At 34.7% G+C, this 23,323-nt stretch overlaps 1 protein-coding gene across 7 annotated transcripts in view; it reads right to left on the reverse strand.

Moving 5' to 3' along the window:
- Positions 1–1,582: 1,582 nt before the first annotated feature.
- Positions 1,583–23,323, reverse strand: part of atp2b3b (ATPase plasma membrane Ca2+ transporting 3b) — a 116,194-nt gene continuing 94,453 nt past the window's right edge. For 3 of the 7 annotated variants that reach the window (XM_005162078.4, XM_005162077.6, XM_073938484.1), the window contains 2 exons: positions 17,680–17,833; positions 1,583–3,822 (listed from right to left, as the gene is read on the reverse strand). In XM_005162078.4, coding sequence (XP_005162135.1) covers positions 3,797–3,822; positions 17,680–17,833 — 180 coding nt within the window. In that variant the 3' untranslated portion in view covers positions 1,583–3,796. 7 annotated transcript variants of the gene reach the window in all.

The raw sequence follows: 23,323 nt of genomic DNA on the forward strand, positions 1-23,323 counted from the left end.
ATTTGGGGCAGAATTCAGAAAAAGTGACAGAGATGTTTTCTTTAGAAAAGAAAAAGAGCAAAAATCAAGGTTACAGCATTCTGGTTCGCATTACAGAGTTGATATTTTAGAAATGTTGATAAATGTGGTATAAATTGCAGACTATTTCTATAAACCAAAATTATGCAGTTAAATCGTAAATTAATTTGTTTTCCTTCTTCTAAGTCATTCTAAAAATAATGGTAACATATGTTGGTAGGTTTAAGTATATCCCTGCTATATTTCATGAAAGGAGACGCTAGCATGATATCCAAGCAATAATGTCCGCTCTTACTAGCTAGCCAGTGTTACACTCATCCTCTTACATCTCACTATTTGGTTCACAACACCAGCCTGCAGGCACAGGACATCAACATGACGTCATATTGACGTTGTGTCCCAACGTACCCCAATGTCGTGGGGATGTTGAATTTTGTTCGGAAATGAAAATCGGTTTGACTTCAAAAAAAATTTCAGGCCGACATCAGTGTTCAATGTCCAACCTAAAATCAACCAAATATCAACGTCTAAGCATGTTACACCTTGACGTTGTGTGGATTACCACTATGTCATAAATCAGAAAATGTATTTTGGTCACTTTCCAACACAACCTAAAATCAACCAAATATCAACGTAATTTTTTGACATTGTTATTGGACGTCAAAATAACGTAGTCCCTGGACACAGGCTAGACATTGAATTTTGGTGACCTGATGTCATGACCCAATTTTACCCTAATATTAACATCTTATGATGTGTGTCTGCTGGACAGAGTAACCCCCATTATGTTGCCACCCATACTGTCAGTCACTATTGCATGTCTTGAGGCCAGAGAATTGATTTTTATCAACATCACTCTTTCTAGCTAGCCTCAGATATACTCATTCCATACTTCTACTTTAACTGGTTCTACTTGCTTAACTTTGAATGGGACGAGGACAAATGTTTCCTGCATGAGAGGCGAGCATAGGGACACTAAAGACTGTCAAAGTGTAAAGTGCTATTGAAAAAGTGATTATTCTTGTATTTCTGAATTCAATTTCAGTCACACTGTATCCTTAAGTTTTTGCTCTTTTTAAGAAAAGGAAGGTCCAAACCCAGAATATTCCTCTGAAAAATGGGTTTCCGCTTAAAGATTCAACGACAAAATGTTCTGGCCGAAGAATGAGTCAACCCATTTTAAGCAGTGTGTCTGTTGGCATTTAACGATTAGTCATACTGGCAGTGCGACACTGCTCCACCTCCGGGCTCCACGCCACAAACAGGGCAGAGTATCAGGAGGAGAACATCAGCATGGACAACAGCACATTAATGACAGCACAGATGTGCTGGGAGGAGAATCATGTGTCCACCAACTGCTTAAGAGCCACACTGAAGCATCGACAGACAAAAGTGAAGTCAAACAATGACAGTGAAGGGCGAACGCTATGATATCAACATGCTCCGCAAAGACACAACCGACCAATGCAATGACATGATCTAGTGACGCTCATGCTTGCATTGTCTGCTTTCAATATTCGCCAGTTTCTCTGAACTGGACAATCTAGAAAAGTATTCTATACAGATAAAGGTTTTCTTTTTTTTTTTTTTCTCGAGATCCATATGTACATGTTGTGAAGCGTATTTCACAGAGCTGTGGGCAGGGCAGTCTGTTGCATAAGTGCCGGTCTCATTCCCTAAAATGATTGTATTACATTACAATGCTTCGACTGTAGCGGTATGATCATAACGGTACCATTCCATACGATAATGGGGTGTAAAAGGAGGTATCCCCGGATGGTACGGCTGATCAATGGACATCAATGGAATGTAACTGAATCAAACACTCTATCATGCATGCCTTTATGTATATAATAGAGATTATTGTTCTGTGCAAACATATTGGGAAATGCTAACAAATGGACCAATAGCCAAACAGTGTGCCTATCGAAGTCCATGGCGAAGGTTTGCTCAGTGGACCCAGACATTGTGCAAAAGTAATGATACCCTCATGGATTGTCCATCGTTAGTATCTTTGATATTTAACTATGGTATGGCAGTATAAGATGGATTCCCCTACCCTGGTGGCCACAGTCCATAGATATTCACAATCTAATAAATGTATACCACACGCATGAGGAAAGCAAGTGTGAGTGCGAATGCGTTTAAAGGGCCAGCAGGTATGCATGTACTGAGCGAACAGAATTATTCATGTTTAAAGGGTTAATGCATTTGTTGGTGTCATTTGCACAACATGAATTTTTAATGGCTTGAATGCGAAAGAAATATATAAGACACCATTAAATGTTGAGTCTGGGCAAACCCACTGAAATCCTTACAAATCTGACTACTTTGAACTAGGTAAGACATATTAACAAGGCCATTTTGTCGTAAGGCTGATTGCCAATGCTAAGATCGGAAACCACCTACAATCCCATGCATGACCATAACATCTCTGCGATGGGGTTGCCCAAATCCTTTACCCTGTTTTATATTTTAAACATAAACATTGTGTGAATGTTTAAAATATGAGCATGATTCCCATCTTAAAATAAAAAAAGCTTACACTCGTTTAGAGTAAAGCTACAAATCGCCCGTTAAATAATCAAATATTTTACACAAAATTTCTGTCAAACAATGTGTTGCAGCAATATTTTTGCCTTTTTGTTATCAGCAGACGCATTATAATCGAGTTAGCCTAAGCTTCAAATTAATATTCTCTTTGCTTTGTTAGTACTTTTTTTTCTAGCTTGTTATGCTTTTAAGACAGATACAACACACACACACACACAGACACTTAGAGAGAGAAACAGACATTGAAAAATAAAAGTTGGTGATCACAATAAATAAATGAGCACATAAATAAATAAATAAACAAACATGTTTTAAAGCTAATCCATAAAGCATTACTCATAGTAATAAAAGTAGTAATCTGTGATATCGTAATGAAATCCGAGCACTCATGATGAAGGTGGCTATAGTAGAAGTCAAAAATGATAGTAATCATAATATCGAGTTCAGTAACACCGATAAAAGTAAAGTGAATGGACCCCTACTCCACACGTAGGGAACGAATAACTTTGCATTCGGAGAAGTCAAAAGTCACCAGCACTAAAATCCATCAGATCTGGATCCCTCACCTACTCAGGTCCGTCCAAAGGAACCACAGACACACAGCAGACTGACCTCCTCTCCACACGGTGAGAAGAGAGGTGTCTGTGGGGCTGTTGTCGAGACAAGAGGAGTGATAGTGCTTCCGGTGGATGGTGGTGGTAGTGGGCAGATGATTGTAATGAGATGACCCTGTCATAGTGTTGGGGGTCAACCACCTAAAATATGTCCTTAGGAGCCTCCCCCATCAGCCTGATCCACACAGATCCTCAAAGTTTTTAGGGTCTCGTCCCTCAGTCATAGTGAGGTCTCCAGGGCGAGGAGGGGATTCAGCTTTTGGGGCGGGGATGTCCAGTGGCCTTCGGGGCCTGTGGGGAGGTTCAGGTGGTAGACGGTGCTCTCGATGGCGTTGTTGTTTCGGTTTGGTGTGGCAGGGAGGCTGTACTGGCGGTAGGGACGGGGCGGAGGGCGGGAGCGCTGCGGTTGCTGGACTGGAGGAGGAGGGGGCTTTCGGAAGGCCGGATGCAACTGGTGGTTGTGCCTTGACCACTCTGATTCTTCGTCAATGTCGGTGTCGTCGATCAGCGGGATGTTGTGAATGTAGTCGTTGATGAGAAACTCAGGGTGCGCCATGAAGTTGTGGATGGAATTCCGGGACGCGGGTTTCTCGATTCCGTCATAAAGGGAGCTACGGAACGCTTTCACTACCCGCATCTGCACAAGGACAGAGGGGGGACGAGTACACAGAAAGAAAACAGAGTGAGGACAAAGAGAGAGGGTTGAGATAGAGGAGGGAGGAGCAAAGAAATCTCTCAGTACATGTGTGATAGAAAACACCCGCAACATCGTTGACCCTGTTCTGGACATGCCTTACAATGCACAGACAGCTCAAGATCAGGTTGCTTCAAGATACACACTCAAGAAGTTTGTTAGCTGTTTTGAGTAGCTAGTATTTCATGGGCAATGTTTCATTTTTAGTGGCACCAATTAGAACTGCAAAGAATAGGAATTTCTTGGGTCAGCACTGGGAACTTTTGTATCACTCAATTTGCTGTTTTAAACCAAAAGTATGCTTTAGTTTTAGGCTTTAAAGGAATATTTCAAGCAAATCTGAAAAAATATGTTATCATTTACTCACCCTTGTTCAAAACCTGATTGAGTTTCTTTCATCTATTGAATCAGTAAGAGCACATCACACCTGTCCTCAGGTCTTTACACTGGCGTTTACATTCAGAATAGATTTTAAAGTATTATTACTTGTCTATAAACAACTAAATGGCCTAGGACCTCAATACATACCAGATATGCTCACTGAATACAAACTTAACAGATCACCAAGATATTTAATATAAACTTTAGAAATGCCAAGGGTTCAGTCAAAGCAGGGTCAATCTGCCCCCGCAGAGGGAATCAGCTTTCAGAAATGATCAGACGTGCTCAAACATTAGGCATGTTTAAATCAAAACTGAAAACACATCTGTTTAGCTGTGCTACATCCGGCAGACTACACTATTATGTTTTTATTTTCTTTTTCATTCATTTATAACCAGTTTTAACAATTTTAATCTGTTTTTAATCACTTTTATTATTTTCTTATACTTGTCACTTTTATTCCTGTCTATGTAAAGCACTTTGACATGCTGTGTATGAAATGTGCAATATAAATAAACTTGCCTTGCTGTGAACACAACATGATATTTAAAAGAAAGCTTAAAACCTGTAACCATTGACTTTCTTGGTATCTTGTTTTTTTCTACACCATGGATGTCATACAGGCTAACAGGTTTCCAGCATTCTTCAAAATGTCTTCCTTTGTGTTCAGCAGATGAAAGAAACTCAGCAGGTTTGAAACAAGTGAAGAGTAAATAGTGAGTACATTTTCATTTTTGGTTGAACTATCCCTCTAATGACCTAACAAGTTAAGGCTTTATGAGTAATTGAATTGTTCATTCAAAAATACTGATTCATTCAAGAGTGAAAATTGTATGGTGTCATAATGCCAAGTAGATTAATTTTACATTTGCATTTAGTGAATTGTTGAATAAGAGGAACACCATACTTGCAACCATTCTGTTGATTGCTGGTTTGGATATTTTTTGTAATGAAAATTGCTTATTAATCTGAGATTTTTAGATAAGTAATAATATACTAGTTAGTTACTAATACTAGAATTTAGTTTCATCTGTGCTTCATCCAATGCACCAGTGCTGCTTAAGTCAACACAAGCCTTTAAATTAAAGCTGTGCAACCAGATCTTAAGAGTTTCTCAAAGAAAGACAGATGACAAACCAAATGAAATTAAATCGTAGACACAATAAATGAACTCAAGCAGTCAGTTCACAGTTATCACTCAAAAATAAAGGTAATGGACATTCTCATATGCTCAAAACAGACCAGGCCTTAATCAAATAAATGAATGGAAGTACAAAACAAAACTCAAATAAAAGGCCAACACAAAACATACAGTATGCTATGTGTGTATATTGACACATCGGTGTGAAAACTAAAAAGTTGTGACAAGCAAAGAAAGAGAAGCATGTCTTGATACACACATAGACACACAGGCAATTGAAGAAACAGTGGGTAATAATCTGCAACACAGCGCTAAGCAAAGCGGACATGACTCAGGACGTATCCACAGTCATGCACTACACTTTACTCAGTTTTGGAGGAGCTTGGATTTACTCCTCATTGCATTCAGATGTGTGGTAACAATGAAGCAACGTGGTTGTGATGTCATTGACAGAAGCCATGGAGACAACATGCATACATGAAGCAATCAGTCGATGTCGGTTAATGCCAATGAGTGAAAATAGGTCATAAATTGTAAAGGTATACTGTAGCTGAGGTGTGTTAATTATTGGTAGATCTATATTATAAATCTATGGTTTTATCAGGCTTATCATTTTAAACATTATTTAAAAAAGTTCTTTACTGGCATCATTGGTAACCTGAACTACCTTTACCATCCATGGAACGTTTGACCTTCTTTACAGTTGAATATATTTTTTTTAGATTATACACACTTAACACAATACATTTTATGTTCTTTTGGGGCATAACTTTATTTTTAAGAGTGTTTTTCCCTACTGTCTATTTAAATGGATTGGAAATTCCAAAAAATGTATAATAAGAGTATTGAACATGTAGTGTTTGCTCAATTATGGGCGCTTCCCGCTTTGTTTAAAATGAATTATCACTATTTCAACTAGTTAAAGGTGCAATAGGTCAGGGGTTCCCAAACTTTTCAGCCTGGCAACCCCCAATATCCTCTAAGGTGGTTCTAATTATACAAACCTTGCACGCAACAGTGCACAGACCAATAGGCCCAAGTCTATTCTTCGTTTAATTTTGGAAAACGCCACTCAGAGACCATCCTCCATGTTCAGTTGTGGCATGAATGTATTTTTAATCTGCGTGAGTGCTGTAAAGGTGTCAAAGTTTAACCTGGTACCATGAAATCAGTCTGCTTTATCTGACCCTATTGCAATAGGTGCATCCCAAACCGCATACTTATGCACTATTCTACACCATCTTGTAGTATAAATAGTGTAAGCAGTGTGTTCACATTCAAAACTCTGAAAATAGTAAGTGCACTTTAATTACCTGGATGATGCACTATTTAACCGGTAAAATGAAGTGTGGAATGATGAATACACACACTAAACGACCACAGCTTGCTCATGTATTGCAAAAGCAAAATTCTCCTACGAGAGTAATTATACCGCCTCCTGATGGTGAATGCGGTTATACTCATGGCAGGTATTATGTGGTACTTTGGTCATATATTTCACTAAATTGGCAACCAGCAAACGTCGCCAGGGAAACGGGTTGAATTTCCGCTTAGTAAAAAAACGGGTTGCAATCCAATGGAAAAAAAAAGCATGCTGTTTTTCTTTATGTAATTATTAACTACTATTTTTATCTTCTGTTGGTTATGGATAAAATATGGTAATGTACAGGACAGTAAAGAGTATTATCAGGAAAGTGTGGGGAGCAGAGAGAGGGGAAGGATGGGCATAGGACCTCGAGGTGGGAATAGAACTCAGATCGCCATGAGCACCGGGTGCATATGTTGATGCACTAACCACTACATCATTGACGAAGACATATTTACATTTTTTTTAATAATCTGTGGATGATGTAGGACCAAGAAAGGATTGATCAATCCATAAGTTTGGTCCGAACATTACGAAAGTCTGTCCTGCCAGTCAAAACACATGAAACATGTTAAAATACTATGTTTTTCACTAGTGAATATTGTGTGAAGTACTGTAGTGTTTGTAGTGTAGTTTATTATTGTAGTGCACATTCATGCGTTCAGGAGTGGTGGCTTTGGATGCTGACTTGAAGGGTGGGATGTAGGCTTTCAGTGCTATCAGGCTAACATTAGCATTTCCTATTGCACCTTTAACTACAGCATGTTGTTGAAAAATGTCCAAGAGTGGACAGATACAAGAAAACTATAAAAAATTGATTTAATTTATTTTTAAAAACATGGACGCATCCACCACATTTCCAATTTGTTTCATATGACATCATTCAAGTTATAGGTAACACTTTATTTTGATGGTGCATTTGAGTATTATATTGTCTGCTTAATATGTGCTGATACCTTTAACAGCGATTTAACTGACGATAAGAAACTTTGCAAGTACATCAACTTACACTAACCCCAACCTAACAGTCTACTTATAATCTAATGAGCATTAGTTGGCATGTAGATGCAATGTAAGTTAAATTTAACAAAAGGACCATCAAAATAAAGTGTGACCAAATTATATTCTACACATTTATTGTAATAAAATAGCCAGTTCTCTTATTGAGAGCAATTCAGTGCCATTTTTGTATCCGAGCTTTCTAAACTGTAACTAAATGATAGTTTTATATTTCTGAATTATAAATACACTACAATACAAAATTTTAGTTAGTAAAAAAAAATAATTGTTTATTGCTAGTTCATGTTACCTGAGGTACCAAACATTCAGCTTTACTGCATTTACCCAACAGATTTCTCCAAAGTATTTCAACTGAAAATAACAATAATAATAATAATAATAATAATAATAATAATAATAATAATAATAATAATAATAATTTGCTGGATGGTATAGTTTGAAAGGTTTTTGTTTTCCTTTTAATGTGACCTTCATTAATTTATAAAACTTTTGAAACCTTCTGGTTTTTAATTAAAAATCACCTCATAAATGAAGAAACACCCCCACACGAATGATCTGCAGATGTAGGCTTATTCTAGTATGACAGATCACTCCGCAGTTGTTCAGATTACATTGACTGCCAGAGGAGAAGTTATCAAATTTCCAGACACATCATCTAGACGGATGATGATGACTTCTCTGACTATAGGCACTTCCTGGCACTGAGCCATTGATTACATGACACCGAGCGGCGTGACAGAAGACCTTAACAGCCGCTATCACACCGACAGGAACAGAGCAGGCACAATAAACAAGGTCACAGCATCTCTGCTTTCTGCAAAAGTCACCTTATCAGCACAAATGGATCACACCTTGGTACAGTATCATAGGCCCGGAATTAAATTTGGTTTTCTATATCTGGGCATTCTGGATTACCATTCAGATGACAGATTCGTTCGTGGATGTGTGGAAAAGCACATTCAGTGAGAGAGAAAAGAGAGAGAGAGAGAAAGTGCAAGCATTTTTTGGCATGCAGCAGTGCAGATGAAACACAGAGAAGAAGAGCTTGATGAGATCTGAAGAGAAAAAAAGACGGGAGACGATCAGCAAGCAAAATGCTCATTCCAGTGCAGCCGTCTCGTTGTCGTGTTACAGGAACAGAAACAATGAGAGTCAAGGTCAAACTCAAAAGCTTGAATGCATGATGGTAAGCAGTCAGGCTCATGCTGTAAATCAAATGCGGCTGGAGCACATACACACACGCAGATGTCATATGTGTGTGTGTGTGTGTGTGTGTGTGTGTATTTGTGTATATTCAAAAGGAAGGAGATTTGAGAGCGCAATCCTTTGCTGTGGCCACAGACGGGTGCAGCCAATCCCAAACCACATCTCAACACTCACCCAGCAAAGGAAAAGAAGCTAAAATGACCAAGAAAGAATTTACAAGAGACAAAACAAACAAACAAACAAACAAACAAACAGGAAGGGACAGTCAAGCATTTGGTTAAAGTGCTGTTTTTCCAAAGAGCCTGTTTGTTCATGCAAGTCTGAATTGAGAAATTGTTTGTTTTCATTTTTGTTCTTTCTTTCCTTTTTTTTTGTTTGTTTTTTGCATGGATACAGGTAAACGTTCGAGTATATCACCCACTTTTGGGAAATGTGTGTTTCTGTTTCAGTGCTGATTTAGTTTATCTCTGTTTGCATGCCAGATTATTTTCCACTGTCTCCCCCAACGCTGTCCTTTAAAGAAAAAAGCTTGATGGAAAAACTTTATCATTAAACCCAAAAATAAAAATAAAAAAGACTTCTTTACTCAACGGATATTTCCCAAAGATGTCTGAAATGAAAATAGAGCTACATTGAAGGACTTGAAGCAGACAAAGTGATAAGATGCAGGAAAGGAGAGGAAGTAGTTAACAAAGAAGTGATGAAGTAATGACTTTGTGTGAATGCGTTGAGTTAAAGGTATGGACCTATTTTCACTCTCGATAAAAGATGAATCATGAAGTGAGTCAATAATTCGATATAATTATTTTTATCTAACTGCTGTCCTAGATTTGGCGATTTGTATTTAAAAGTCAATGCAAATGCTGTAAATTATACAGTGCTTCCATCAGTACAAACTGTTTAAATTGTTTACTGTCCTCATTGTGTATCACAAATTCTTATATCTGATTTGTGTGTCCTGTGGTGCTTGTTGGTTTTATTGAACATTTTCAGTGGTTTCTATGGCAGTGATGTTTATTATTAAGACAGTAACAGCAGTAGCAGCAGCAGGGATTGCAATACAGATGTTATCTTACAGCATGACAACATGCTACCTTTGCATTGAATTATTACTGGCTGAAATGTAGGCATATGGCATATGTGGCTTTATGTCTTGCTCCCTTTTCCTCCAACAATCAAAGAGGTATGCAGAGTAGACCAGACTGACTAGCAGTACTGTATATGCTCATTTCTACTCAACATTTCTTCAATGGATTTTGGTGTTTCATATGTCCTACATCCAGTCTTTCCTTTTATAGTTCAGCTAAATTTTAAATTTCCCAAATTATTATGCAAAAATCTTGCTTTTCCCCCCATATTTCAACGTTCAATATTGTTCCTTGCTAACCGCTAAAAGTCTTCTTTCATGCAAAAATAGCCTAATCAATGGTAGCCATGTTATAGTTTAATCATGACACTGTATATATTCAAGTAAAATCTACCATGAAAATACACTTCTGGCTGGTGCCAACTGGCTAAAGTGATTTACTATAACTGTATTAAGATTTAAACATTAAAACTATTAATAATGTATGGTGAAACAAACAAATAAACTTTATCGCAAATTTATCCCATCTCGGATATATATGTATATATATATATATATATATATATATATATATACATAAATACATACATACAGTTGAAGTCAGAATTATTAACCCCCCTTTGAATTGTTTTTTCTTTTAAAAATATTTTCCAAATGATGTTTAACAGAGCAAGGAAATTTTTTACAGTATGTCTGATAATATTTTTTTTTTCTGGAGAAATTCTTGTTTTATTTTAAGCTAGAATAAAAGCAGTTTTCAATTTTTTTTTAAAAACTATTTAAAGGTCAAAAGTATTAGCCCCTTTAAGCTATATTTTTTTCGATAGTCTAGAGAACAAACCATCGTTATACAATAACTTGCCTATTTTACCCCAATCTGTCTTAACCTAATTAACCTAGTTAAGCCTTTAAATGTCACTTTAAGCTGTATAGAAGTCTTGAAAAATATCTAGTCAAAAATTATTTACTGTCATCATGGCAAAGGTAAAATAAATCAGTTATTAGAAATGACTTATTAAAACTATTATGATTAGAAATAAAAAAATAAAAATAAAAAAGGGGGGCTTATACTTTGGTCCCATATTAGACTCTAAGGTTAGTCATGTTAAACTCATGCAAAATAAATAAAGCTAGCAATCGATTTGAAACATTTCCAGAAATGGGAACATTTTAGTAGGATTTTAAACCACACAGGAATTTGAATTTGTAAAAGTAATATTGATTTGATGTCCACACTGCTAAATATTATCAGATTTGGATTAATTAACTGAACAAGAAAGAAGAAACTTTCACATTTTACTAAATCCTCCAGTGAATTATATTATGTTGCATCTTATATTAATGCAATTAAAACTAAATAATTGTTTTGAAATCTTGATTTTTTTTTTGTTTACTTTTAGTAAATTTGCAACTACATAACTAGAATATTATTATAATACATTGATACTTTCTTCAATTTCTGTTAGTGATTTATTTTGATGATCCCTCCACAGACTTTTTACTTATTATGGACCTGTTTACACCTGGAATTCAGATTTTTTTTTTTTTCATCAAATAAGAAGAAGAAACAGGAATAAGAATTCCTGATATTTTGAGAGGGTAGTTCAGCCAAAAATTAAAATGAGCCTATTACTTATTCTCAAGGCATCCTAGGTATAGATGACTTTCTTTTTTTAGAGTCCAATCACAGATATATTGAAAATATCCCCTGGCTCCTTTGATACCTCTCAATTTGTGTATTTACGATACAGGATGTAGGTGTAGTGCATGAGCCATTTAGTTGAATACTGTTGGGAGAGGGACATAAATGAATGTATGGCAATTACAATAGAGTTTTAATTATAGGGATTTTTTAAATCAATTCTATGTAGTCTTAAGTCACGCCATCGAGTCACGTAAGGCACTTTTTATAGAGGGATGTGCTTTATTGGACTTGTTTTGTATTGTAAAAGAGCCTTTTTTAACAGCTTTGATTGGATTTAGTTGAAAGAAGAAAGCCATACACCTAGAATGCCTTTGTTCACTTTCAACCATTTTCTTAATTAACTTTAGCGGAGAGTCTCTGGGTTTGTGTGTGTGGACTTTTTCTGACCAATGTCAGGTGGACAGGTAGACAATTCGAATGCATTTTTACTATGGGTGTTTACTCTACAAAATCAATCCAGCTATATCAGTTCTCAGCTACCTTAGAAGTGGTTAAGAGTGGACAAGCTCAACAAAATTTTCATTCTATTTACCAGTATTTAGATTCATTCATTTGGAACTGGATTGATAAAAATGGCTTGCCTGTTGTACCAGGTGTAAATAGTGTAAACAAGTAGATGTAACTTAAATTGGCTTACAGTTAACATAACGTCTACAGTTGATATTCAAAATAAAATGTAACTCAAAGTTCAAATAAGCTTTCTAAGCAGTTGTGTTAGATCTACCCCATATATTTATCTACCATAGATAAATAAATATATTTTGTTTACTTCAAATATCACAGCTTGAATAATTACTAGCTACTGTTATTCATATGCGATAAAAATTCGCAGTATTTAGCAAAGCACTGTATAATCTGATGGGAGAATTCACACAGTGACAGACTATGAATATGATTATTTTTATCAGATGGTAGTAATCAAAACTAAAAAACTTTAATAAATTGAAGTCATTTAGACTCTTCCACATGAGTAAATATATTCCACCGACTCTCTTACTGATAGTGAGCATCTGTGCTAAGCAGTGAAGCGTTACCGTACAAGGCAAATATTTGAACAAATGAGCGAGATAAACATGAAATCTATCAGTGGCAGCACTGGCTTCTTCTCAACCTCTGGGTTACAATGCGAAGCCATCTTACAAAACCTAAAATGAAAACAAACTTGATCCGTAGATCTGTCAAATATTTTTAAACAAACATCTGTGTGTGTGTGTGTGTGTGTGTGTGTGTGTGTGTGTGTGTGTGTGTGTGTGTGTGTGTGTGTGTGTGTGTGTGTGTGAGGAAGCTGTGAAGAAGAGCCGTGAATATAGTGTTTTCTTCTCTTGAGAGATTTTCAACTATATTTACCGATGATGTATAATCATATACATCAAAAATGAGCAAAAACATTACATTTAGGCAAGGATATCAACACTTCAACTACATGTGCTTCTACTTCTAAAATGAAGTTGAGAGAATGATTCATTTTTGGTCCAAAAAGAAAAACAAATAGTGTGAGGAAACAAAACATAAGAGATGTTTAAAGCTGGAAAAATGCTAATGTGAGTGGAGTGGCTTATTTCCTCCACATGCGTCCATGTGGAGTGAAGAAAGTGATGACAAATGCACAGATAAACATGAAGCACAACAGAGCAGTCAGCCGCAATGAAATACATGATGTGCCATTGTAATATGTATAGCCTGAAACAAAAAACTATCACAAAGATGGAGAAAACTATAAGTTTTGATAAAGAAGTGGTTAGTCTTCTATTCCCCAAAAAGGAAAACATGCAACTATACATTACTATACAACTAAACAAACTATACAAGTCCTTAAAGTTCTGCTTATAAAAGCAACATGTTGGGTTCAAAACAAGTTAAATGAGAAAATGATTTTGGATTAAATGATCATGTCATGATTTACTCACCCTCATGTCATTCTAAACATGTTTAACTTTTTTTCTTCTGTGAAACATAAAAGCATAAATCTATTACTAAATCTAAAGTACAAACTATTGATTTCCTCAAGAAAGTGAATGGTGACAGTAAAAGTAGTTTGTAATCTAAATGATGCTTCACTAAAGTATTAAGGTTTCGTAATGCTTATAGGTTGTTTTTTTTTTTTTTTTTTGGTCCCATCTGCTCCCATTGTAGAAAAGAGCAGTTCCAACATTCTACAAAACATCTTCTTTCATGTTCCACAGATGAAAGGCAGATGAACGAATGTATTTTTGGCCTTGTGTCATTATAAACACGTATAACCTTTTGCTTCTGTGGAACATCAAAATTATTACTAAATACAAAATACAAACCATTGTTTTCTCTATGAAAGTGAATGGTGACCGTAAAAGTACTTTGTAATGTATATGATGCTTCACAAGGGTATTAAAAAAAATTTTCATAGTGCTTTTAGGTTGCTTTTTTTTGGGTCCCATCTGCTCCCATTGTAGAAAAGAGCAGTGAGAACATTCTACAAAACATCTTCTTTCATGTTCCACAGATGAAAGACGGATGAATAAATGTATATTTGGCCTCGTGCCATTATAAACATGAATTAACTTTTTCTTCTGTGGAACATAAAAGCACAAATTTATAACTAAATTTAAAAGTACAAACTATTGTTTTCCCTATGAAAGTGAATGGTGACCGGAAAAGTACTTTGTATTGTAAATGATGCTTCAAAAACCAATTAAAAATTAATTTCATAATGCTTTAAGGGTGTTTTTTTGGTCCCATCTGCTCTCATTGTAGAAAAGAGCAGCGACAACATTCTACAAAACATCTTCTTTCATATTCCACAGATGAAAGCCGGGAAAATTAATGTATTTTTGACCTTGTGTCATTATAAACACGTATAACCTTTTTTCTTCTGTAGAACATCAAAGCACAATTTTATAACTACATTTAAAGTACAAACTATTGTTTGCTCTATGAAAGTGAATGGTGACCGTAAAATTACTTTGTAATCTAAATGATGCTCTGTGGCCTTCACAAACGGATTAAATATAAGTTTCACAATGCTTTTAGGTTGTTGTTTTTTTGGTCCCATCTGCTTCCAATGTATGAAAGAGCAGCACTAACATTCCACAAAACATCTTTTATGTTCCACAGATGAAAGACGGATGAATTAATGTATTTTTGGCACTGAATTCTAATTTTGTTCTATTGAGAGCATCTGCGTGTCTTTAGAAACTGACAGCCGAGTTATTATTTTCAACACCGTGACACTGATGCTATCAATAGAGCTGAACTTATTTTGAACCCTTGATTTCATTCCTGGAAAGTATTACTTCTAAGACTAGGTTTGACACAGAAATGAAAGACTGTTTGTTAGTTTAGAAGAGTTTAGTAGATGCCTACAGAGGAGAGAACATGAGACAGGTAAAAATAGATTTGAAACCATGGGACAGAGAAAAAGACTGTGAGGATCTGTGGAAGGGGGACGCAGTCAGTAGCACAGAGACATTAGAGGACGCTTTCAGACAGTCTCATGATGAAAAACACAAGATGCATTATCTGGAAAGACTAAGAGAGGAAAGAGAATGAAAGAGGGACAGAGACAGAGAGAAGTGTCAGAGGGAGAAGAACCTTATAGGGCTTTATACTCGAAGGTTTACCCCTGTTTAGGCTCAAAAGCCATAGCAGTGCAGCACATTGAATACCTCTGCTTAGTGTAAAACCTCATCTTTTAGAAAACCACGCTTGACTAGTCAACAGAAGCCTCTCGGAAAATAAGTGAGTGCCGTGTTCTCTCTGTATTCTCTCTGAGGATTTGTGAACTCAATTCACATTTAAATACAGGCTTACTAGTGGAGCAACCAGCTCTAGACATTTTTGCGATGGTGCAGGATCTTTTTTTAGTTTTAAGAAATGATTCAAACTATTTTTCACTTATTAAATACAAAATAAAGTCACGTCTTATATATAACATTTGATGTTTTAATATAATATCTTACATAATATTCCGATGTCTAAACAAATGCAATACGAATATCTTTAGGAATATATTTTAAAGCTGAAGTGTGTATTTTTTTGACATTAAAATATCTAGACCATTTTGAAAGATGTAAACAATGAGAATGGCCCAAACATATTTCCTGTTGTACATTTCAAAAATGCATAGCTTCCATGAATTTAAAAAGCTCGACATATTGATAAATAATGTTATGATAGCTGTTTTAAACGTAAATATTTGATTGCCTTTTTTTTTTTTTTTTTTTACAGATATGAAATAAATTGACAATAAACAGAAAATGTTCATGGGCCAATGGCATCACCACATTGAAATGGTCTATATAAGACTCATTTTCAGGTTATTCAATAAATAAATACCTTGTCTTCACTGCAGGGTTATATTACTAAATAAAATTTCTTAATTATTTTTTAATTTATCTAGATTTAGTCAAATAATTCAAACTAATACTTGTATATACATGTATATACAATTATAAGATTATAAAATAAAGTAAGATTATAAATAAAGTAATAAAAATTACAAAATTACACTTATAAATAAATAAATTAATTAATTAACAAATAAATAAACTAAAATCATAGTATCTGATACTAATACAACACAATATTACCAAATGAATAAAAAAAGTTTATATTAAATAAATGAATAAACAAATGAATGAATAAATAAAGAAAGAAATAAACAAATTAATGAATAAATTAATACATACATAAATGAATAAACAAATATATAAATGAATGAACAGATACATAAAGAATAAATAAATAAACAAATAAATAAATGAATGAATAAATAAATATTAAATAAATGAATAAATGAATGAATAAATAAATTAATGAAAAAACAATTAGATTAATAAAAAAATAAATATTAAATAAATGAATGAATAAATAAATACATGAATAAACAAATAAATAGATAAATATTAAATAAAGAAAGAAAGAAATACGGAATGAATAAATAAATAAATGAATAAATAAATAAATAAATAAGTGAATAAATATATAATTAAATAAATTTTAAATAAATAAATAAATAAATGAATAAATGAATAAATAAATGAATGAATAAATAAATATTAAACGAATAAATAAATATTTAATAAATAAATGAATAAATAAATATTGAATAAATAAATCAATAAATAAACAAACAAACAAACAAATAAATAATTAAATAAATTAATTAATTAATTAATAAATTAATTAATGCATGCATGCATGAATGAATAAATGAATGAATGAATGAATGAATGAATGAATGAATGAATGAATGAATGAATGAATGAATGAATTAAAATTAGTCAAGCAGCGGTACATGTTCAGGAAATCTGATTACTTTTTAATTTAATGACAAATTTAATTCAATTTGTTGAAAAATGTAATGTTCCACAAGGTGAAATAATGTTATGGCTTTTATTCTCTTTTCTTCATCTATGTTAAGCTGCTTTGACTTAATCTACGTCATTTTAAATTCATTGAATTTAAAAAAAGCAAACACTTCAGCTTTAAAAACTAATGTTTTAGTTCATGTTTGCAAGTAATTACTTTTGGCCAGAGAGAAAACAAGAGATTGGCTTATTGAGAAAAGGGGATTTGGAAAACAAAACCAACACCTTCAGACAACAAAGAGGAACCCAACAGCAAGAGAAAAGGCCCGACACGACAAGACAGCACACAGAAATCGAAAGAAGGAAAAGGAGGGACAAACGGCGGCCCATAGAGGGTCAGTCAAAGCAGGCCAAGTGCCACTCAATCACAACAACAGACGACTACAGAGAAGGTTTCAAATGCAGGACAGAAGAACCACGGCACACACGCTGAGATGTTGCATGTGCTGCTGTGTGTAAGGAGCGGTGCTGGGTGCATGTCTGAGTGTTTGTGTTTTTGTCATTGTGAATGTGGTGTCTAAACACATGTAGGGAAAGCAGGGAACTCACTCCCAGGAGCGGCGCTTGCATTGGCAGTGGAGAGAACTACATGAGTGGGGGTAGAAATATTGGTTACGTCATGGAGCTGGCTGAGCACTGAGGAGCGACGTCTCACTGCACCCTGAAACGAACCACTTCTCTTGAACGTACTCACTACCTCCATCTGCAGGAGAGAGAGAGAACCACGTCATATACACACACTTCAGAGAGAGGAGAGAGATAGAAAGAGAGAGGGCGAGGAGTGTTTATTTTTGTGAATTCATCTATTAGGAGAAAAGAAAAAGCTAAGATGACACTGTGTACTAATATTATCTGATAGCTCTGCGAAAATGACTGAAAATTCTTTAATGATTTACTCTCATGTTGCTGTTTTCTACATAAATATCTATTTGTTTTTATGGTGTTTTTATCTATTTTGGGTTTCAAAGATGTGCTTACTGCAACTTGTCTTTTGTGTTTGACATGAAACAACATGAGTTAATGATAAAAGAAATTTCTTTTTTTTTAATTTGACTTACTGTAGTACACAATCCTGATCTTATTTAAAAGTTATTCATTGGTGCAAAGAAAAAGTCCATCAAATCTCTACATTCACCACCAAGATCAAAACCCATGAATAATCTAATCAAAATAAATCCTTAATAATTGCCCAAATTATGCTCTTTTAAAAGCTAATCATTTTGTTTGAGAGACCTTGTACAATAGGTTTAAAAAAAAAAGAAAGAAAAAAAAGAAAATAAATTTCTAATTATAAAATTTTATACAACATTTCTGTCTGGTAGCCGTGTAATATTCTTCAAATAACAGCACTCGTTCAGCCTCTTCAATCTTCACCCTTGTGTACGCCCACATGCAGCTACAAGCAGAGGACACTCTACAGTTTGACAAACATTGCTGCTGCTGGGCAATATAAAGTACTTTTGAGACTTTTTTTAGGTGAGAATGTAGTTGTTTAGATTGCAACTATGCAGTTTATTTATAATGATACTGCCTGTTTTAAAATATTTATAATTTCTGGGAGACAGCGCATCGGCGGCCATTAGTCTGCCTTTGAGCAAAGAGGGTTGCTGATGTTCATTCACAAGATGGTGACAAAGACAGCATAATAAGCCCTAAGAGAGAAACAGCGTAATTTCAAACTACAGCTGATCAAATCATTTTTAAAGAGGTAAATGACTTTCTAAGTCGATCTCTCTATTTTGTATGTTGTAGTGCTTTATTTATACTATGGTAATATTGTGATCTCCCGATTGCAACAGATAAATACTGGGAGATATGTCTGTAGACTGATGGCATTTCATGCCGTTCAGCCTTATAATCTTAAAATGTCAGCAAAAACAGCTGTTTTGTCATCACTTTAGACATTACACTAGAGAATCATTCAAATACTAGCTCTAAAGTGAAGTTAGCGAATGAGAAACGATTTCTGCTGTTCTGACGTCAGCTGCAGATGTGAAGAAATGGCAGAAGAATGTAGTTCCTCATACAAAAAGGTTTTGAGACTCTCTGTGTTTGATTTTCTTTTTTATTATACACATGATTCTGCAGTCAAACTGTTGAATAAATGCATCATCACACTTGTAGCAGTGCGATGTGGCTGTATATCATCCCTGATGGGACACTAATGCACGCAAGCCTTCCACCAGTGCCGACATACAGCCACATGGCACTGCTACTAATGTGATATTGCGCATATATCATCATACAGTAAAATCCTTCTTTCTAAACCTGCCTTTCCAACAGCCTACTCTGATGTGATTGGTTGGATGACCCAGTCTACCTGCTTTGAATATTATCATTCGATTGAATGGGCATTAGCAGTGGTTATCAGCTGATAGATATGGGCCAGTAGGGGCCTTCTGAGCCTACTGGTAGGCTTAGAAGGCTGTTATCATCTATCCACATGGTTAATCAGCTATACTAATAGACTCCAGATTGAGATCTGTTTTTACATTGTTGTGACGGTTGGGTTTAGGATTGGGATAGGGGTAGACGTTAATAAAATATAACTAATTGGAAATTTAATAAATAATTCCTTGTTAACTTCTGTATGTGATCTATAGTTGATTAACCACGTGGATGGATGACAAAAGCCTACTGGCCCATATCTATCAGTTCATAAGCACTGATAACACCCATTCAATCGAGTGATAACATTCAAATCAGCTGACCCAGTCTGTTGTGATTGATTCTAAATCAACCAAATGTCCATTATTCCCTCTAAATTTCAGCTCTGACGGCTTTTTCAGCACATGGAAACACAGCATTGGACAATAACATTGCCATAATGTTACTGTGTCCATTCGAGCACAATTCCAAATCCTTTGGAAGGGCATGCAAACTGGATTTGCTTTTGTAATGGAGAAAACAGCCTCTCCTAGACATGTCAACAACACAAAACTAAACGCTGCCAGATTCAGTCGGAATGGAACCACAGTGTTTGAGAAGCAAAGCAGATGTTATGCAAATTTATTACAAAGCTTTGTGAAAGAAATAACTGGTTCTTTCTTCTGGGAGAATATAATTCAAATTATGGTTGATGATATTTTACATGCACAAACTGCTATACTACACACTATCTGTAAGCTAATTTCCAGATATCATAATAGGGTCATTTAGCAGGATTCTGCTCCCCAATATCTTTTTGTCAACAAAACTCTCATTGTGTTGTACTTCTGTTTCTAAAACTCTCCTTTAAATGCTTAAATACGCAGCAAAGTATAAATATAAATCATCCAAATATCACAGGGTACAAATACATCTGCAGCAAGCTTATTATAGTTTCACATTTTTAAATTCGTATTTATTTTTGTTTCCAGTTTTGCATTTGTTGATCATTTCAGTTTAGTTTGTTTAATTTATGGTTTGGTTAGATTTTATTTTGTGAGCACATTTTTATTTAATTTCTATATATTTAAATATTATTCTAAATTCTATATATTTCAGTATTATTATATTAGTTTCAGTATATTAGTTCAGCTGAGTTAACAGAACATGTTCAATTTCGACCAAAGCAAGTTTAATGTTTGCACGGCTTATATTAATTCTTGTGTAAACCTCGTAATAATAAAAAATAAAATACTAGTTTTAACAAACACTGAATGCAAAACCCTACAAATGCAAAATGATAAAGAATTAAGTCCAACCTCTTCATATTACAGATCATGTATGTAGTTAAATGTGTTAAGTTCACCTTTATTTTAGTTTTTTCTCTAATTAAGAAATGATTTGTTTTTTTAGAAAAGATATTTCTAAGTAAATATGCTCTGCGCCATGGCGTACAGTCTAACAGGGATGTCTTAATGAGTTATGGGTGCAAAAAAACCAATCAGAGTCTCATCTCCCATTCCCTTTAGGAGTAAGTTTTACTCATTTGCTATTTACATGGCGGACTTTGTAAGTGGAAAAACTAAACTCTTCAATAGCGAATTAAATTAAAAAAAAGAATTTTTGTAACATTTTAATGTTTAATTTATTTTTCATGTATAAAGATATTTGCGTATTGGTGTATATTCTGTGTGTATTAATCAATGTGTAAGTGTTTTGGACCTGCATAGGCACATAACTAATGCATTCAGCTTTCAGTTGGTCAATGGCGCGGTCTATTTCAGTTCCTCAAAATTGCAACGCACCAACAATAGACACACCTCCTTTTAAGACCGGAACAACCATGAGTTCACAAAGTGGCTTAAATGGATTTGCTATTAAAACAATGTGACACAAAACTTGAAAATTAGAGTTCTTTTAAAACTATTTCTAAATTCAGTTCTAATTTCCAGCAAACAAATAAATGAACAATAATAACGAAGTGTGGTCAAAAACCTGAGTTATATCCTAATACACATGCTGTGCCCCATATGCCAACAGGTGGGCAAATCTAAGCTTGTTTTTAATAAATATAAATATGGATATAATAAATAATACTGCTAATAATAATAACATTATACAAAAGCAAATTGAATGAAATGAAAAAGCCTCCCGAGATGAAGAAGGCATGAAGGCAGTGGTTTTTCATATTTATTTAGGCTTGAACATAATATGTTTTGTAATATTTTAATCCATTATATTTATATCCTATATATATATCCTTATTATATCCTATATATATATATATATATATATATATATATATATATATATATATATATATATATATATATATATATATATATATATATATATATATATATATATATATATCCTTAATATTTTAATTCTTTTTCATGTGTAAAGATATTTCCGTATTGCTCTACATCTTGTGTGCATTAAGCAGTGTGTGAGCGAGGCGCACAACTAATTCGCTCTGTGCTGGACTTTAGACCGGCTTTGTTCTGGTCTAAAGAACAGACTACTGTAGTTTCGCAAAATAGCAACGCGCCAAAACACGCCTGCTTTTTTAGATCAGAACGCCTATGGGCACACATATGAGCGCAAATGCATTTTCTATTTAAACAGCATGGTGCAAAATGTCAAAACGACTCCTGCGCCGAGCTGAAACTAGCAAACAACAATTGCATCGTTCGCATCATTGCGAATTGCATCGCCAGGTGTATGATAGGGCCCTATGTGTTTATCTGCCATCTACATGTACTTCTCTAAACAGTCAAGTTCAGATTTTCCACCAAAGAACAGGTGCTTATTAACTCTAAAATAATTGTTACTTTTGTTATTTTTTCAGTTAGTTGTTCAGTGATTGTTGTTAGTTTAATTTAGTTTTTCATTTATGTACTTTTTTATTTGAGTTTCACAAATTTTTTTTGACCAGTAGTTCCAGTCTTACTTTTAATTTTGATTTACTAAAATAATCTTGCTCTGCAGTCACACCACCTGAAAAGTTTCCCTTCTCTAAAATTCACTTTGTGCGGGAATCAATTTTAAATGCAGTCCTTAAGGACAAGCCAAACTGAAATGGGAAATGTCGTAAGAATATGCAATCATCTTGCATAAGACCTCATCAATAATTAAGTGTCAAGAACACAACAGTAAGATATGGAGGCGCTCTCCTTAGCAGAGCCATGCTGGAATGAAAGCTGTGATTATGTTAGGCTGGCTGAAGATATGAGGCCAGCCGTCATAATGTGTGTCGCGTTTTGCCTACTCAGTGTCGAGGGAATCGATGGAAACCTCGTATGGAGCTTTACAAGCACTTCAGCAATCCATACCAGGCACTCCAAACAAAAAAATATCTTTATAATGCCCCACCATTCCATCAAATCTGCTCACTTATGGCACATATTAGCAAGAACGTGGCCAAAGAATAAGTGCTCAGCTTATAAGTGTTCATTTATGCATTTGCTTTTTCTCTTAAGTTACAGTGTCATGAACCAACTGGAATCTTAATCTATGTCACAAACCTCACATATCTATATATGTCCTCAAATAACACTGCTCAGCTCACCACAGATCCTTCTACCACTGTGTAAACTAAAATACAGTAAAGGAGCCAGCACACAACAATTCCACAAGTAAAAACTCAAGTCCAGACTGAATACTATGATTAGAAACAAGATATTATTATAAACATTTGATTAATTATAGAAGCAGCTCAATTTTTTTCAGAAGAGCCCTTTGATGCAAAAGGCACAAATACTTACAGATACACTGTAAAAAGTGCTTTGTTGACTACTTAAAAAAAGTAAGTAATCCCATTGTA

This window comes from Danio rerio, chromosome 23, assembly GCF_049306965.1.
Source record: "Danio rerio strain Tuebingen ecotype United States chromosome 23, GRCz12tu, whole genome shotgun sequence".
NCBI classification, from domain to species: Eukaryota; Metazoa; Chordata; class Actinopteri; order Cypriniformes; family Danionidae; genus Danio; species Danio rerio.